General features: G+C 42.5%; 1 protein-coding gene across 1 annotated transcript in view; it reads left to right on the top strand.

The window, feature by feature from the left end:
* Positions 1-9,179: 9,179 nt before the first annotated feature.
* LOC108508751 (transmembrane 4 L6 family member 1-like) overlaps positions 9,180-18,084 on the top strand; it is a 16,950-nt gene continuing 8,045 nt past the window's right edge. Inside the window, exons 1-3 of the mRNA XM_017837815.1 lie at positions 9,180-9,330; positions 12,271-12,450; positions 14,951-15,016. Of these exons, the coding sequence (XP_017693304.1) occupies positions 12,280-12,450; positions 14,951-15,016 (237 nt within the window). The 5' untranslated portion in view covers positions 9,180-9,330; positions 12,271-12,279. The remainder of the gene's footprint in view (positions 9,331-12,270; positions 12,451-14,950; positions 15,017-18,084) is intronic.

Raw genomic sequence — 18,084 nt, 5'->3', positions numbered from 1 at the left:
TTGCTGCCTGCCAGAAGAAGGGCCAGTGCCAAGGTCCACTTCACATCTCCCTCAAGTAGCTCCTCCGCCTGCCTAGCCTCCTCCAGATGCCCCATGGGCACTAGGGGATCCTCTTCCATCACGTCTCACAGCACTGACCTACTTACTAGAGGAAATGTGGCCCTTTTGTTTCTCTCCAGTGAGATCATTGCCTCATTTTCTCTGTGGGCAAATAGGGGAGCTGTGTTAATAAACCCCAGCACTGGAAACGCAGCCAGGGCTTCTTAAAGCAGGTAGCAGAAAAGAAGGTATCGAGCGCTGTGAGCAGAAATGGAAGAATTTATGTGATTGCACCTGTACAAGTGGCTTCCAAACTGCTGCAAACTCAACTCTGCCAGGCAAGACACCTCCAAGAGTGCTATTAACCTGCACACTTGTAGCAGGCTTATGACACTTTGCTTGAAGTCTGCTGATTAAATGGGAGGGTGTTGTGTGTGGTGGAGGAGCTACCTGTTGTCCAGACAACTACTTCTGTCCAGTTTCTCTGCCTGAAAAGGAGAAAATGTGGAAAATGTCACAACCTTGTGGAAACCTGGATGACTGCCCACAGTGAAATTATGTGATTTATGGGATATGCTGCCAGCACTTTTAGCGTCTTTCATCTGTGTCTACAAAGCTTTGCAATAAAGAGCACTCTTCACTGACTCTGGTACTTCCTATTTGAAGGAGCCTGTGTTATAGCCAGAGAGCCATTCCTGGAATGGAAACTTTCAGGTCAGATATTAAAAAGGAAAATAATTTTTAGGGCATTATAAATTCCGTAACCTATGGAAAAAAATCTCTCTCTTCCACCAGCCCAGTTATCAATTTGAAGAGCTTGTTGTGTCTTTCAAGACATCATTTGTCTTTGTTTTATAATTCCTTGTTAGTACCAAATCTTATACAGTTGCTACTGAGAATTTCTTCTCCTGTCTGCCTAGCTCTTGCTTAATCTCTCCTTTTCCCTGCTGAGTACAGTCCTGGGAGCTGCAGAGCACCCTTGGTTTAAGAGAGACATGCAGGAGACAAGACAACTGCCATTTAAAACTCCGGAGTTGGATCAGGAGTCTCAGCATCTTTTTTTTGCAAGTAAGGGCTTGTAAACACCACGGCAGGGATGTGGCCTGGTAAGCCTACACTTTGTATACAAGACTGATGAAATTTGCTGACTTTGGTGCAGATTCCTCTCCAAAAGTATTATGAAGTGAAAGGCAGTATGATGCCAATATGGCTGCACCACCCCGGGGTGCAAGCTGGAGTGTTTCTGTGCTGGAGTTCACTTACGTTTCTGAAATCATGACCAACTTAGACAGAGGCACCTTGGCTTTGCCAACATGCTGTCAGCAGAGCTTCCTCCTTTCCCAGGCCAGGTCGATAGTTAGAATGGGAAAATCCATGAACAATAGTGCCTGACATGCTTCCTCCAACTCATGCAGGACTTGGGGCAGATCACACAGGTCCATCCACAGTCTGTATGTTTTGGAAGGAAAAAACTGAACATCAAACCCCACCTTTGGTCACCTCAGAAAACATCCAGAGCCTCAGAAGTGCTGAGCAAGTTCCCCCAATGGAGGAAACACGGTTTCAGCTGACTAACTGTAAGCCCTCAGTTAGTCTTAGCTTCTCCTTCTGTGTGCTCATCCGAAAAGTGGAGATGATTATATCTGACTCCCTCTCCAGGTATTTGGAAGCTAATTTAGTTAATGCTTGTCAAGCACTTTCAGGTCTTCAGATGAAAGGAGCCGAAGATAGGCAAAGCATTGCTATTATTATTAATTATTTCTATTGTGCAAGCAGACATGAAAGCAGCAAGAGTGATGATTACTTCCTTTACAAGTGTCAGGACACAGTGCAAATACACAGACAGGGATCCTCCCTGCCCTGCAGTGCTCCTAATCTTACCAGCCAGATCAACGAGACAAGGAGAGGGGAAATGAGCACAAACAGCAGACAAATGCAGTGCATGTAGTGACTTACTGCACACGGGTTGGTTTTTGCAACAGCTGCTGTTTAAAAGTGTCCTGTTAGCCAAAAAAAGGACAATGTCACTGTTCTGAGGTATTTAAAAATCCCAAGTCAGGCTCTCAAAAGAGGAAAAGTTTTTTACAAAAGCTAGTAAATGCTAATTCTCCTTATTTGGCCTCTGATTTTTGAGCAAATCAAGTTTTGAAGTTTTTCTCTGCAGCCACAAGTACTGAAAATATTTCAGTCCAAAACCAATTTAAAATATTTGGATAGGTAAGACAAATTCCTGGTAGTAACAGGTTGCTGTCAATCAGCTGCTCAGCAGGAAGGAGATGAGTGTGGGCTTGGTGGCAGTTCATCCCTCTTCTCTCCCAGGCACCTAATGAGTCTCTCACAATTCATTTTCATTCTCTCCAAGGTACCAGGGGCTGAGTACACACCAGGAGTCTACATGCAGTGATGAGATGCTCCATAGTCATTTGTTCCTTTATCTAACACCTGACTAGAGAGGCAGACAGATAGAGATGTGAAAAATCAAGTGGATCTGAGCCAGATACTGGAAACTCTCACACATCACTGCAAAAGGGCTGGTGCTGGCTCAGATTAGGGAGTGGGAAGCATGATTAAGACCAGTAGCACAGCAGGACTGGGATGCTCTGAGTTGAGATGTACCCATCTGAGACATCTCACCTTTCTTTCAGGGTGTGAAGTGTCACAGAGCTAGATCTTGGGTCAGGGAGTACCAGGCAAGCCTGGCAATCAGGCATCTGCATCCCTCACCTTCTTCAGGGTCTGTTTCCGCCCATCTGTGGAAGGAGTGGATCTGCAATGTCCTGGGTGAATCTGACTGCTGTATGAATCCAAATGGTTTTCTTGTTAGCTTTTCCCCAAATAAGTCATCCAGCTGATTTAATAATAGCTAGTGAACATGCTTTCGACAATATCAGCTGCATTTTTTTTGTGAACTATTAGTGGGATGAGGATGCCTGATGGAAACTACCACCAGACATGCACTGTAATTAAACTCCTGAACTATTCTTAAAAGAATCCCAGCCTCTTTCAAAAAACAATTCTTTCAAGGAAGAAGCTGCAGTGTTTCTGGGAGGTGTGTCCTTATCTCATTAAGCATCTCAAGGATATTACAAATAGGTTTAAAATGCTGAACCAGCTGTTCTCCACGCAACCCTTCTTCTTTCCAGGGCTGCATTTCATCCTTGGGCTCTCACCAAGCTCCCTCTAATGGTCACAGACATTGTGGGTCATTGTTTCTGTTGTGTACCACATGGGCAAGACACAGGCACAAAGCCCCAGCGTTGCACAGGGCGAGATGTGCCTAAAAAGGACGCCCTCCAGGTTCTTGTTTTATTAATATGTGTGGGTTCATCTCTCGCCTAGCTCTTTTATGATCTTGTCTCCACCCAGTATCTTTCGTCTTAACACTTCCCCAGGTTCTTGCCTTTCTCCCCAGCCACTGGAGACATTCCATCACTGCAGAGTTAATGGACGCCTTGCCCCTTAGCTCAATTCAGGCCCACACCTACTATAAAGAATGGAGTACACCACTGAGGAATGACAAGAGCATACACTGGACAGTTTGTTCAAGTCCGGTTTTTAAATCTAGTTTTTTGAGGTCTTCCTCCTGCTGGCTCCAACAGGGGCACCTGGAGCTGGCTGCCCAGAACTGTGCCCAGATGGTTTTTGAATATTTCCAAGAATGGAGATGCTATATCTCAAGAACGGAGACAGACAGTTCACAGCTTTTCAGAAAGGACCTATAATTATGTCTTCCCAATTTTAGACACAAACAAAAATGCCTGCAGTCTACCTCAACATCTCCTCACCCTCCAAAAAGTGAGAGTGAATCTGCCTTCTAGTGGACCTAGGAGCAGGAAAGAATAAATAATTTGAAGATGGAGATTGCTTCATTTCTGGGAAGAAGTTGTGATGTGGTTGTGTGTGCAAGCAGAGAATCCTTTTTAGAAACTCATGCAGTGCTAAGACATGCCCAGAGGCACTTCCCACTTTGGGAAATATTAACTTAATTGCCTCAGACCCTTCTACTACACATGTAGAGATTTCCAATACTATCCTGTCCCACAGTGGGCCCAAACTAACAACTTCAGCAAGGGGATGCATTGTCCTGTCTTCAACCAGGTGGGAAAAAACCAGACAAACCTCAGGATCTGAAGACTAGCTGTATTTCCTAAGACTTATACAATTTTTCCACATATATCTGTTTCTCTGATACAGTCAAAGTAAGCAGTAAGTACTTTCACTAGCAAGCAATAATTCCGGCTACAAACCTGACCTCGTGTGTGATGTTCAAAACATCATAGTTAGACACACAGAGCTAGTATTGATTTTCCTTTTTTTTTTCCTTCTGGCACAAAACCAAATGGAGATGGTGAACGAGAGGACAGTCCCCCTTGCAATAACAAAACACTTAATGATCACTTCTGACCTCCTGGCTGTTTCCCTCCTCTTTCATTCTGATGGGAGTCGCTGCCCCGGGTGGTTCAGCCTTGCACAGAAATTTTTAATCTCTTTCAAGTTATTTGGACAAGCTACAAGTCTCAGTCTGACCAAAACCACCACTCTGGACTACAAAAACCTTACCTCCTGACAGTGTCAAACAGCTCTAAAAAATGCAATGAGCGTGTTTTGAGAAACGTGAGAAATACAGTGTTTCTTCACTATATTCCCAATATTTGCTTTCATTTCTGAAGGGTTCCTGAGCGACCCAGAGGCAAGAGAGGAAGGGAGGAGAAGGATCACCGGAAGCAATAACATTTCTCCTATTTGCTCAGGTAAAAGGAGCATTTTCCAGTGGGTACTGCTTTTAGCTCCTAATTCACCTGCACTCTGAGCACATACTTGGACAAACCCCAGTGTCAAAACACAGGCATGAGAAATGCCCTTCAGCCAAAACCAGAAAGAAGTGTTGCATGAAACCGGCAAAATGAAAGCACAAACCTCTAATTATTTTAATATTGGATTGTGACAGTGTTGTTCTCTGTTGGGAGCACAAACAACCCTTGGCCACAGGTCATGGTTCATTGCTATTTTAGAAAACATTGGGATTGGCACAGTGCTGTCCCTGGACAAACCACTCAGGTAATTAAATAAAATGAGCTTTGCAATAAATCAGATGAACAAAATACACACAAGCAAGCAGTGGGTAATACTTCAGTGGACAGGCAGAGCTCAGTGGGTGTTGTTTCAGGACCATTCCCCCTCACTCCAGAAGGTGTAGAGGGTACTCTGTGCAACCTTAGGGTGCCTTGGGCTCACAGAGTCACTGATAACTATGGAGTTTGTTCCCAAAGGGTCCCTTGACAGTGACTCTAGTGTCCTCAGAGGCAATGAAGTGTGTGCTACCACTGAAAGCGGAAACCTATGCTTAGCAGGATGTCATCTCAGGGACCAGAAAGAGTCTAAGTAGGTGGGAAAGGGGATTATGCATAAAAGGAGAGACAAGTGAAAAGAAAGAAAGGGGGAAAAAAAGGAAAAATAGGTAAAACAGAAGAGAAAGAAAGATCCATTCATATGACATTTAAGCTGTTGTTGCTGTGAAGTGCATGTCCAGCAAATGCTGTGTCTTAGCACCTCCAGTGCATGATGGTACCATGCAGTCAATATGTTCCCAAAGAGTGAGGAGAGCCTATTTCAAACTTTGTCCAGACTAACTTCCATTCTACCCCTTCAGATTCATACATATTCTTAATATAAGCACCATAACTTGCACCACTCAATTATTAAATGTTATTTTTTTCTAGCTATCTCTGATCTGATCCAAATTGAGCTTTTTTCCATTGAGCTGCTCCTCAACTTCCTTGATGTTCTCGCCATGCAATTAGCTCATTGTTGCCTGGGTCATGTGGGGCTGGGATACTCCAGAAAAAAGAAAACCTGAATAACATTGGTAGTACCATTTCCATCTTGCTGTTTCTACCTTAACAGAGCATCTGCATGCTGCTGGATACAGGCAGACATGTTAATCTGGGTACCTGCTGGGGCTCTGGCCTAGGTGACCTGCAGTGCCCAAACTCATGAACATTCACAGAGCCAGCTCTTCTTGGAAAAAGCTTCTTAAGAGTAGTTTAAATCCTGATTCTTCCTCAGAAAAATCAACCTCCCTTTCTCTCAGTTGAAGGAAGGGAACATTAACAGCAAAGTGTCATAGGAAACAGCAGCAAGAGATAATTTGTGTCACGGTGTCAAAGTGTAATAAATTGAGTGGAGTGTCACTGTGTATTGGAGTAAAGCTTTGACTTCAGAGGAGTCATGTAAGATGAGAATAGATGAGAGCAGAGCTGCCTGGTTCCTTTTTCCACAGTGTATCAACAGCAAAAAGGGCATTTTTTCCTTAGTGTGCAGTAGCTACACTCCAAATGGGGCAGATCTATTAATAGAGTAAGTGGGCAGTCAGATATGCCCTTCAAAAACCTGCACAGGGCTATAATTCTTCAGTTTCTAGCTCTCACATTGTACCACCCAGGGAAATGGTGGGGCTGGAATGGTTTTCATTTCTAGCATAATGAACAGGATTTTTCGCATATTTACAGTTCTTCTCTCAGTACCCATGCTACTACTTGTAATTGGAAAATTAATAAAGAGTTTATGGCTAAAAGGGTAGAAATAAAAGGAGGACCAGAGCTGCTGTACAGTAAGTCAATATAATCAGGAGGCATTGATCAGTGGAACACAAAATGCTTTCATTGCCTTTAAAAGCCAATACTGCAAGGGGAAAAACAGATGTACAAAATCGTATACACCCAGCTTAGCCACTAAACGTTTCACAGACAAAGTTCAGTGTTTCTAGGTGTTTTAGGGCTTGCTTTCTTCAATTGCTTTTGGACAAGTCTGTCACTTCAGAAAAACAGGTAGGAATCAGGCTGTATGGTGCTAATACATATTTTTATTATGTTCTTCTTTTTGACATTCCTTCTGTATCTCACAATGAGCAGTTCAGATCTCATCATAGTCTGAATATAGATATTACTCAATAATCAGAAAATCTAAATATATTCTTGAAGCAGTAATAGAATTGTGTTTAAAATATCTTACTAGTATTTCATTTTTTCTCTAATGGCTAGAAGTACTCATCTTTGGTTAAGCCCCTGAGTGCAAAATGTTGAACAAACATAGATGAAAACACCAAACTTGCCCCAAACAGTTTAAAATCTACATAGTAGGTAGAAGCTTTGGAAAGTGCAGAGAAGAAAATTAAAAGGTCAGTAAAAAAAATGTGTAGTGCTGGGGACATAGTATAGGTGAGAAACTGCAGAGGTGAGGTTTGCACATTACCCTGGAGGGCTATGAACTAGGCAAACCAGAATCAAAATCAAGGATGCTGAGGCTAACTGAGGGTACAAGGTATATAAGGATGGGAAAGGTGCTGCCTTAGAGATATTACAGAGTAGGACTGTATAAAAACTCCAAGCAAGCAGGATATGAAATTTAGGGGGAGGACTCGTCTTGAGTATCATTATGAAATTTCCTTATCTGCTTCTTAACCGTCTACATAAGCTGACAGATCCCCCCAGCTGCCCCAGCTCTCAGTGCTAAATGCTGATGGTCTTCAAGTTGTTCTAAATTTAATTCTTTAACTGCTTTAAATGGCATTAGGCCTTGCACCTTTGTCCTGTTGGAAGATTGTCTGAGACTTACTTTGTTCCTTTACCTTGGAGTCAAAGTACCACCCCAAAAATCATGGTGAAAGGCTGTTGCTGATGATGTCTGTTGAAGTTTGGGGCATTGGATTCAGTGAGTTTGCTCTGTTTTCCTCCTTGTTGCCCTCTGTATTGTAATGAAGGTTCTTTACCTGACACCACTCTGAGATCAATAGAGATTTTCACTGGCTGTGAGTCAGTGATGAAGACAACCTTATTTAATATTATTTTATATTATTATTTATATTAAGTATGCAATCCAGGGACTGAAGTCCCCATGTTTTGCAGTCATCCTGCCATGCTGGTAGTCCTCATAGATGTAATTCATTCGACCACGGATTCTGACATCTAAATCTGAAAAAGTGGTGAGATTCTTTCAGCATTAATGATTTACTGTAGCCCTACTCCTACAGGAGATCTTGTGATTCTTTTCCTTGGAATTGTCTGTTTCTCTCACTAAGAATAAATGCAGCTTAGGGTGACGGCTACTTCATGGACACCCAAAGTCACAGGAGATGAATTCCACCTTAGAACAATCTTTCATAGAGGATTTAGAGGATGAAGGTGAGAGAGAGCAGAGTAGAGAGTGAAATTTTTTGCATCTTTGCTTTCACTCACATGTCCCTTTCACAGATGTTTTTGTGATCATGTCATCCTTCCATCTGAATGTTGAGAACAAGGCAACAGGAGGGCCTTGTCAGAGAGCAGATGTTTCCAGTGGAAGAGAGGAATCTGAGCATATTCCCAGCATGATTGGGCCAAATCTGACCTACTGAGTAACATATATGTTTATATGTTTTAGCATTTGGATGTATTTTAGTGGTTATTATTATCACATTTTCTACAAAAGAAACTCCCTTTTTACTAGGTATGAGTCTTCTCCCAGTTTATTTTTAATATTTTTTAATACTTTATTGTGTTTTACATTTCTTGTCCCATGTCTAGTGTCTCTTTTACCTTTTTTCTTCTCCAAAGCAAAATTCAGTTTCCCTTCCATATTCCCACTCTCTCCTCCTTGGAATAGTGGGGTTTTTTTGTTTGCTTGCTTCCCCCTTTGGTTACATCTCTCCCTTCTTTCCAGCCTTTCTGTCCTTCCTATTTTTTCTCCTGGCTTGCTGTGAATTTTCTTTCCTTCCCTTCCCATCTCCACTCTCCTCATCTAGCTCTCCCAGCAGCATCCTTTGGAGCACAACCAGTACTGAATTTTAACAGCCACAACCTGTTGTGCAGAAGACAACAACACACCAGTGGCCAGACTTTGCTGGGCCACCACCTTGTGCTTCAATCACATTTTCTGCCAAGCACCCTCTGCTATCCCCTGCTTTTCCTCTTCTCCCAAACTGCACATGGTTGAAATGGCTGCAGCTGTAAAAAGGTCTCCACTGTTCCAATCCACATGTCCCAGGGGCCAAGGCATTGACCACTGGAACACTGCCCTTAAAATAATCAATAACCCCGGGTGACACGCCAACCTTGTGCTGGCCAACCAGGGATAACTTGGGGTATTTCCTCATTCTCCAAAGAGAAACAGCTATTTGTTTAATAGAGGCCGTCACCCAAAAACATCTCTGAGCCTCCCTCGGACCGCCACACTCCAGGAGAGAGGAGCTGGAAAGCCTGAAGCCAGCTGAGGGGAACTCTGGAGCCTTGAGGCCATCTTAGCTCTGTCTAGAAGGTAACCAAAAGTATTTACAGTGCTTTCCTTAGCATTAAAAAGCAAAACTTTCTACAACCCTCATGAAAAATTAGAAGCTTGCTCTAGCCACCTTGCTTAACGAAGCTGCAGAATGTGCTTTTGTTTGGTGAATTAATAATGTCTTTTAAGTGCTTCTGGCAGTCCAGAGTGTTTTCCTAAACTGTAATAACACAGTCAGATCCTCTGTTGTGCACAGGTAGCAAAGTGGCATTGATTTTGGTGGCAGAGGCTCTCGCTACACCTGGTGATTGTTGTTTAGATAAGTTCTCCCTGCAGTTTGAAATGGTACTGAGATAGGTCAGAGAGAACAGGCTCTTGCCCCCTATTCTTCCAGCCAAAGCAGTGTCATGTTGCTTTGCACTGGATGACAATTGGGCCCTCCAATGTTGTATGAAAGGTGCAGAAGAGGATTTATAACTCAACTACAAGACTTAGCTTTTGTAACAGGCCAGGCAATGCCTGTGCTTGTTTGCTTCTCTCTGGGGAGGGGAAGTACATGAGGCTGGGAAAACATATGGAAAAGCTAAAGCTGGAATGAGATGGGAAAGCAGACAGGCAAAAGTCAATGTAGAAAATAACCTACACATTAGTTATTTCAAAGACAGGTGAAATATCCAATATTTTTCCCATGTGCCTTCACTCCTTCCCCACTTCATCTTTCACTTGCACATTGTTTTTCTGTTTAGATTTTTACCTCTTTGAGCTGGGGCTTTTTCCAGAGGCTTGCAAAATACCTTGTCAAATTTTGAGCACTATATAAACAATAGGTAATGACCATAAACAAAGAAGTATCTCTGTTAAAAATCTTCCCCTCTGGAATAGTTTAATTCCAGTTAACTTGTTTTAAAGCTAGATTAAAAAGTACAGCATGATTGCAAAGTGCTCAGAAGAAAAGGCAGGGAAGCACAGTTCTCTTATTGAACTCACAGCGGCAGAGAATGATGCAAATTTTTTGCTATAAAAATGCAAACTCAGAAGTCTCTGGCAGTCACAGCTGCCTCACAGCAATATATGGCACCTGATAAAGTCTTTCTGTTTTTCTTTTCAGTTACAGAGGTCTGAGGACATCGTCTGTCCTCATGCCTTACCTTACCTCTTTGCTGTCTTTGTTTTGTCCGCAAAGTCTGTTTTAGTCTGCCTCTGTCTTTCTTAAATGTCTTCATATTATCTTTCATCTGGGCCTTTTTTTGCTTGGGAACCCAAACCTGACTGATTTCTGTGCTCCTAGCCTGCTTAATACCTTCTCAACACCAACCTGTGTTATAAAACTTTAAGGATTAGCCACTGCATATGACCAAATTGAGGGACATTTCATGTTTACTGTCTCAGTTATTACAATAACCATTTGCACGTAGCAAGCGTAGGCATCTGCGCACGCTTGGCTACAGGTGTGTGTACTGCAACAGTACAGTGACCAGATCCTTTTCCTTCTCTTGCATTTGGTAACTTGCTCACAGGAGAGCAAAGCCCTCTTTGTCATAAACCATCAGTTCTCTCTGAGGAAAGAAACCCACAGATTGGTATTTTGTATTTTCATGCATATTTTATACCTTTATGCATTTGAAAGCCTTGAGCTGGAGTGAAGCTGTGATAAAACATCATGAAGAACTTGTGATCCGTCTGTGTCATAAAGTTCATGGCCATGTGAAAGCTCAATAATCTCTGCCTTAGTGGTTTGAAATTTCCAAGCTGACATGGAGAAATATCTGTGGATCCACTTTTGTACTGATCAGTCTTTTCTCCTTGGCTATAGATCACAACATGTGCACATAATGAGCTGAGATTGTAGACTTTGGTGAAGAGGGATCTAATAGCAGCCTACAATAAACTTGGGGGTGGCAGAGGTGGTGGAGTGGTGGGAGAGGATGTAATGAGGAGCAATAGCCCCATTTACAGATTGGGAGATTCAGGTTGGACATGAGAAAACTTCAAAGCTCAGTTACATAAAGCCAAGGCCGACACAGTGACCTAGCGCTGTTGATAGTCCTGCTTTCAGCAGAAGGTTGGACTGGAGACCTGCAGAGATCTCTTTCAACTAGTGCTTCGTTTATGTTGATTCTTTTATTTTAAAATAAGAACCCAAATGCTGTGAAGTACTAAGCAGCTATTTTATATGTTATGGCAGATCTCTGAAAATGAGGTGGGATGGCTTTTTGACCTGTCCTTAGCAAATAGCCACAGGATTAGACAGGCTCATAGTTTTTCAGGTATTTTAGCATGGATGCCAAACAAGCCCACAACTCACAGTCTTATCTACTCTTAACTGCAGAATAAGAATGTCACAGAAAACAGTAATGAACATTTGACCAATTCTTGCTGACAGTGTATTTTTGACTGAAATAGTGGAAATGCAGCTGGTAGGGGTCCCTGTAAGGCTTCTCCGTTTTCCAAAGTGCCAAGGCAGGGTTGTACATTGCTATGGCATTCTTGGTAGCCATTTCCTGCTCTTCTAGACCTTCAGTACAAGACATTTCAAACCAGTTTCCCAAGACAGTGGTCCCACACAACCCAGTACATCCATCTCCCCTTTCATTCAAGGCCTTAGCCCCATTATGAAGACTGCCAGCCAGGGTGTCTGTATGGTCATGGGTTTGTTACTTATGTTCCCAATGGACAGACAATTGTACATTAACAATTAAAATGAAACTCTCTGTTAATTTCATAGCAACACAGGTTTAGTCCTATAATTTTAAATAAATCCAATTAAACATTCCAGTTTTGAGTAATTCAATTTTAAATAAAGTCACTGAAGGGAACAGGGTCTGTAGAATAGGATTATCTGTGTAAGTTTTACCTGGAACATTTCTTTCTTCAAAACTGATTCTTCTTTAAAGATTCTTTGTTTAAGAAAAAAACTGCTGAAATCCTGTGTTACCTGCGCTGCAGTAACCCAAACCTCCCTGTGTCTTTCCTGAGCAGAGAACTGCCATGTGCACGGGGAAGTGTTCAAAGTGCATTGGGATTACCCTGTTCCCACTGGCGACATGTGCCATCATCTCCAACATTCTCCTGTACTTCCCCAACGGACGAGTTCTGCAGCTCAGCGAGATAACCGATCTGGTCTGGTATTTCCATGGCATTCTAGGAGCTGGGATACTGGTAAGAGAGATGTTTCTAATGTTTCTTAGGGGGTTTGTTCTGTTTTCTTTTAAATTCAGGGCCAAGAAAACCTCCATTAACAGAAAAAGTTATAGAAATGTGTTTTGCATAAACTTATAAACAGCTTAACTGGGAAGCTGGGTAACGTGACTGAGAAAATGTATTTAGGACAAAAAAGTGGCTAATGAAGGCATTCCTGAAATACATAACAGGACTCCAAGACAGAAAGAAGCACTAAGACTGACTGCTCACTCTGAGGAGGGTTACATGGGTGTTCATTCTCCATGAGTCAAAGCAAAGCTGAGGTCCTAAGATTAGCTATAGAGGTCACTATTGTCTGCACGGCCTCGTTATTCCTCTAACTGATTTTATGCACACGTAATTCTCAAAAACTTAAAGGGCAAAACTGAAATGTTTCAGTAGGTGTTAGTTCAAAACCCAACTAACACTCCACAAATGTGGAGCTGCAAATGCCTTAAACCCTGAATGCCTCATGTTCCCACACTCCCACCTACATCTTCTTGGGTTTGATCTGGTTTGAATGTGCTCTTCTATAACTAATTCTCCATTCCAGGGCTCAGGAAAGATTGCTTTTATATGAATATCCATGGCTGGAAGGGAACATGTTAGGGAATAGTTATCTTTCCAGTTCATCAGAAAACCTGCTCCCTTTGTGCTCTTCCAATTATCTACCCAAGTGCAGTTAAAAAGCTGAGAGAGTACTGTACATATGACCAGCATACTAGCTGCTATGCAGCCTAGGCAAATGGTAAACTGGCTCAGAGCTAACTACCTGCATGCCAAAAAAATGAACGTTTAAGAATTAACTTAGAAATAAAGCAAATCTCATTCACAGTCAGGCTATGATGCAGCTGCCACTTAAGTCTACGGAAAACCTGCAGTGGATGTGGTTCAGACTCATATATCCCAAAGCAGAGACATGGTATAAGATCATTCAATAAATTGTTCTCTACCAGCAGCTTGCCTGCTTCTTCTTCCAGCTACTGCTTGGGCCTATTACTCATGCTGAGCTTGAACATAAGCATGAGTCTGTAAAAGGAAGGAGTGGAACTACATGAGAGACCTGTGGAAAATTCATATCACTGCAAGCCCAGGAGTCATTGGCGTTCAATGAAAGAAAAGGCAGATGTTAGACATAAGAGCATCACTGGCTCATTGAAAATGAGCTCTCTTTTAAGGCTTCCACACTGACTTGCCTGTGGCCAGCACCACATACATCAAAAATGAGAACAGCAAGTAAGAGGAGAGGAAAAATTTGCATTGAGCTTCAAAACACAGCATTAGGAGTAATTATTGATCCACAAGAAATGCTATTGGGTGTACAGGTTTTCCAGAAAACAGCATGAGAAATGCCTACAGGTGAAGAAAAGGTAAAGAAAGCATTGTTATCAGCTCTGTTTTCTAGGTGCTGGAAGCCTGGAAAATTGAGGATTGACTTCTGGGCCTCCTAAAGAGTTAAACAGGGGGACGAATGTCCCATGACTGGAGTCTGGTCCATATCCTGGCTCTACGGATGAGGCTGCAATACCCCAGGCACCTCTCTGTTTCCTTATTTCAGACATTCAGGGTGTAAAGAGAGGCTCTGTGTGTCATTGTAACATCTCTCCTCAGGGAAAGCTTATGTGCAACACTGAGAAGTGCCTGACTGAGCCATGGCTCATGCACAGATCCTGTTTTACTGACAGCAGCCAAATCTAGCAAATTCTCATTCCCATGTCAAAAGGCCAGTGTTTAAAATCAGGTACTGCATAAAAAGAAAGCTGCCAAGCAAACCCTTCATCCTGAGCCAGGCTAATAGATGGCAAAAAGGTCTTTCCAGCTTAGATGGAAAACTTCGAAAGAAATAAGACAGCCCTGGAGGAAAGGAAGTGTTGGCTTGATGGGCAGAGGTATTAACTCTTCTTCTGAGTGCCAGACAGTAGCACACTGGGGCTGACGCTGCCTTGGGGTCCACTTGTGATTGTTTAAGAGATGACTTCTTTCCAGGAAGAGGAACACCTTTTTAACCTCAATACTCTACTTCTTCAGGCTTCCAGCTGTGGTCCAGCCACCACTGCAGGTGCTATAGGTTGCCTCTGGGGTGTGCATAAAAGGCAACGGAGAATAAATCCTTTGAAAAATATTTGGGGGCCTGCATATCTAAGCAGGTTTCATAACCCTGTCCTACACAGTCTAACAGAGATATTCACACTGCACACATAAATTCCAAAAAAAACCAGCAATACCCTGCTGAAAAGAAGCAGTATAGCTTCAGCAACCACAATTAATATACCAGCTATTTGCCAGACAGCTCTAGCTGTAATCCCACACTTATTTCAAAATAACTCTTCAGCAACACCAACATCTAAGCAGGTGTAACTCACAGAGAAGAGATGGAAGGTGGTTTGCATTTGAGGAACATGATGCCCCAGCTCTCAGAATTTAAAAACCATCCCAGCAAAAGTGCTGCCCACCAATTCAGTTTGTGCTTTTCTCACAGGTTATTTTGCCGGCATTCATGATGCTGGGAGCAGGAGGAGCAGGATGTTGCGCTAACAGATGTGGGGTAAGTGGATATTTATGTGTTGAAATGGCACTGTAGAGTTTGTGCAATAGCTCCTAAATGGCTGCTCAGCAGGTGGAAATGTGCAGTCACAAACCATCACGCCACCATCAACACCCATGTCAGGGAAACATAGAAGGGGAGCTTGATCTACAGCGTCCCTGGGCTGGGGCTGAGAGCTCAGTTAAGCCAACAAGAATGTTACAATATTGCAGCTGCTGGTATAAGGGAAATCAGCCAGGGATGATATTGGAGAACTAAGGCACAAAGCTGAGGGCAGAGGGGTACTTTACATAAAGTAAAATGTGGGTCCAGCTTCCCCTGCTAAAGGCAATACTAAAGGCTGAGACAGCTACCTATCCGTTCTGCTTCCACCAGGCCCTGTTTCCTCCATACCCTTCCATGGCAATTTGTTTTTCCACAGGTTCATTCCTGCTTTCCTCTGTAGGGGTAGATAGGTCCCCTATTGGCAGGTCCATGCTAAAAGCCTGAGCTGCTGCATCTGGCCCTAAGGAGCCCGCACTGCTTCCCACAGTTTGGACTAGCAGCCTGTATTTGCCCAAATGTTATGCACATGAAACATGCAAATGCAATTTAGGCTGTCATCTAAAGAATGGTTAGAAAGACTTTTTTCCTTGATAATTAAGAATATTATAAAGCAACACACTATACAGACATCTCCATTATTTCTCAAGCCCTGAGCACAGACTTCTGTGTGGCTATCATGATTGGCAAGAATAAACTGACGTAGAAATATTTTTTTAGTCTGCATCCTTCCCAGAAGCAACCTGGAATGAGAGATTCTATACAATCAAGCATGTATCTTCTCTAGTCTTCAACTAATATTTAGTTTGATCCATGAGAAGACCTTTACCTCTTCAAGATGCTTTACTTAAATTAATTCATTATTCATAATACCAAAATAGCATTCCTCATTAGGATGTAAGCAAGTACGTCCCAAGGGACATGCCATTACATTGATTTTACCAAATGTCACAAGCACAGATAGGATGCTAATGATGGCCAAGCAGGCCAGTTGCAGAGCTGGGGTGTGAGCCCAAGCACCCTGAACCCAGTGCCTGAGCCAGCTGCTTTGCCTGACTTTATGTGATATAGAAAGCAGTAGTGAAAAAGAGCCATACTGTGGTGGTTCTCCCACTCTGCTGAATGTGGTGAGTTATGAGGGGAAATCCAGCTGAACTGGGTTGAGTTCACACATCTTAGATGTTCCTTCCCCATCCTTCATTCCAACACTAAATATTACAGAGCCAAGAGTCGAACTTTCCCAGATTGGCTGGGTTCACTCCCCAGCCCAACAATAAAGGCTGTTAGCACAGTGTCATTCAGTAGCCCACATCCACAGACCTCCCACTATCCTCCATTCCCCTCCACCAACCTTTTACAGTCTGAGACATTCTTAGCAGCAGTATATGAATGCCAGATATACCGTCTGCACCTTCCCATCACTGATCAGTAACCTACAAGCTGTTCCTCCTCTTTTTTGTTTTCACTTACAGAGAATACGATAGATGTTGACAAAGTAGTTTCAGTATGCATGATGATATTTTATAGAATCAGGAGACTCATTGAATCTTTATGGTTGGAAAAGATCTTCAAGATCATTCAGACCAACCTTCAAAGAAATACCACCATACCCACTAACCCTTATTACAAAGTGGTAAATATTCATATGAAGAGAGCTAGCTGATGGCCAGGTGATGAAGCTATCCAGAGCAAACTAAGGAATAGGCTCAGTGAGGACAGTATATCAATTAAAATGCTGTTTTCTGGGACTATGGGAGTCACACACCTCTGTGAGGTGAAAAGGGTGAAGGTCTACACCCTATGTTTTAAACAGAATGTGGTTCAAAGTACAGATGAGAAGGGGACATGAGCAAAGAGTGAGTGGCTATGAATGGCATTAAAAACAACAGTTTCCCCCGCACAGCTCCAGGGGAAGAGTGATTTCCAAGCATGCAAAAACAAGTGAGTATTGCAGGGAGATCTGAAGGCCAATGATATGCTTCTTCAACAGAAGGAAGCTCAAGGAAAATTTACTTTGGGGATAGTGGAAGAAAATGCAGAGACATCCACAGCAGGGTTGCTTAGATGTCCTGAACATACAGGCTGCATATCTAAGGCAGGGGATGGTGTGAGGCTCTGGAGAGCAAAGGACCCCTGGGATCCATTCAAACATACATAAAGGCAGCAACTTCCCAAAGTACCAGAAGTCCTTGTGAGGTAGATCTGGGTGGACCTGATAAGGGGTCTCCAGCTCTTGTCCACCAGCTTCCACCTGCTGCCAGGGAAATAGCCCTCACTGGAGCTACTCAGGAACATCTGTAAATCAAAGGCTAGTTTGGGCACCTTTCTGCTTTGCAGATCTTAGGTATAAACCAACAATCTACACTGAATACTCAGCATCGGTTTACACAAGGAAAAAAAAAGGTTAAAGCACTATTATTGATCAGAATTATCATTCAATCAGAACATAACATTTTTCCTCAGGGAAGGGACTCTATCCTATTGTATTTTGTGCAATTTCTGGTTTAATAGTTTCAGACTTCATCAAAGACTTTACACACTGCCAAAGTATCTACAACAGTAATAATTACTATATTTCTCATACTTTTTAGTCACCTTATTGACTTCTTCAGTTCACAGTGATTATGTGCTGCATCAAGTTTTTCATTAATACAATTTAAATTATTACTTTCAGATTATTACTTCAGATTATTACTTTGCATAAATGGCTTCTTGTCCTTGCATTATGGAGTAATGATTTTGAAAAGTGATAGATTTAGAAAGCTTTGCAGCTTAGCATATGCACATCGAAAAGCATCCACTGCAGTAACATGATGAGGAAAAAAGGCCCACCCAAAATACAGCTTCTCTCATTGCATCAGCACACATACTCCAGTATTTCTCTCTAAACCTTCCTTAAGAATTACCGGTAGAACAAGAATAGCCATAGCAGCTTTCCAGAAAAACAGACCTAGAAAAGCAAAGATATCTGGATAACCAGACAGCATAACAACTCCAGAAAAAAACCCACCCACCCACCCACCCAC

This window comes from Lepidothrix coronata, unplaced genomic scaffold, assembly GCF_001604755.1.
Source record: "Lepidothrix coronata isolate B3197 unplaced genomic scaffold, Lepidothrix_coronata-1.0 Scaffold310, whole genome shotgun sequence".
In the NCBI taxonomy this organism is placed as follows: Eukaryota; Metazoa; Chordata; class Aves; order Passeriformes; family Pipridae; genus Lepidothrix; species Lepidothrix coronata.
Note: the sequence above shows the minus strand (reverse complement) of the source record. Positions and strands in the feature narration are given on the sequence as shown.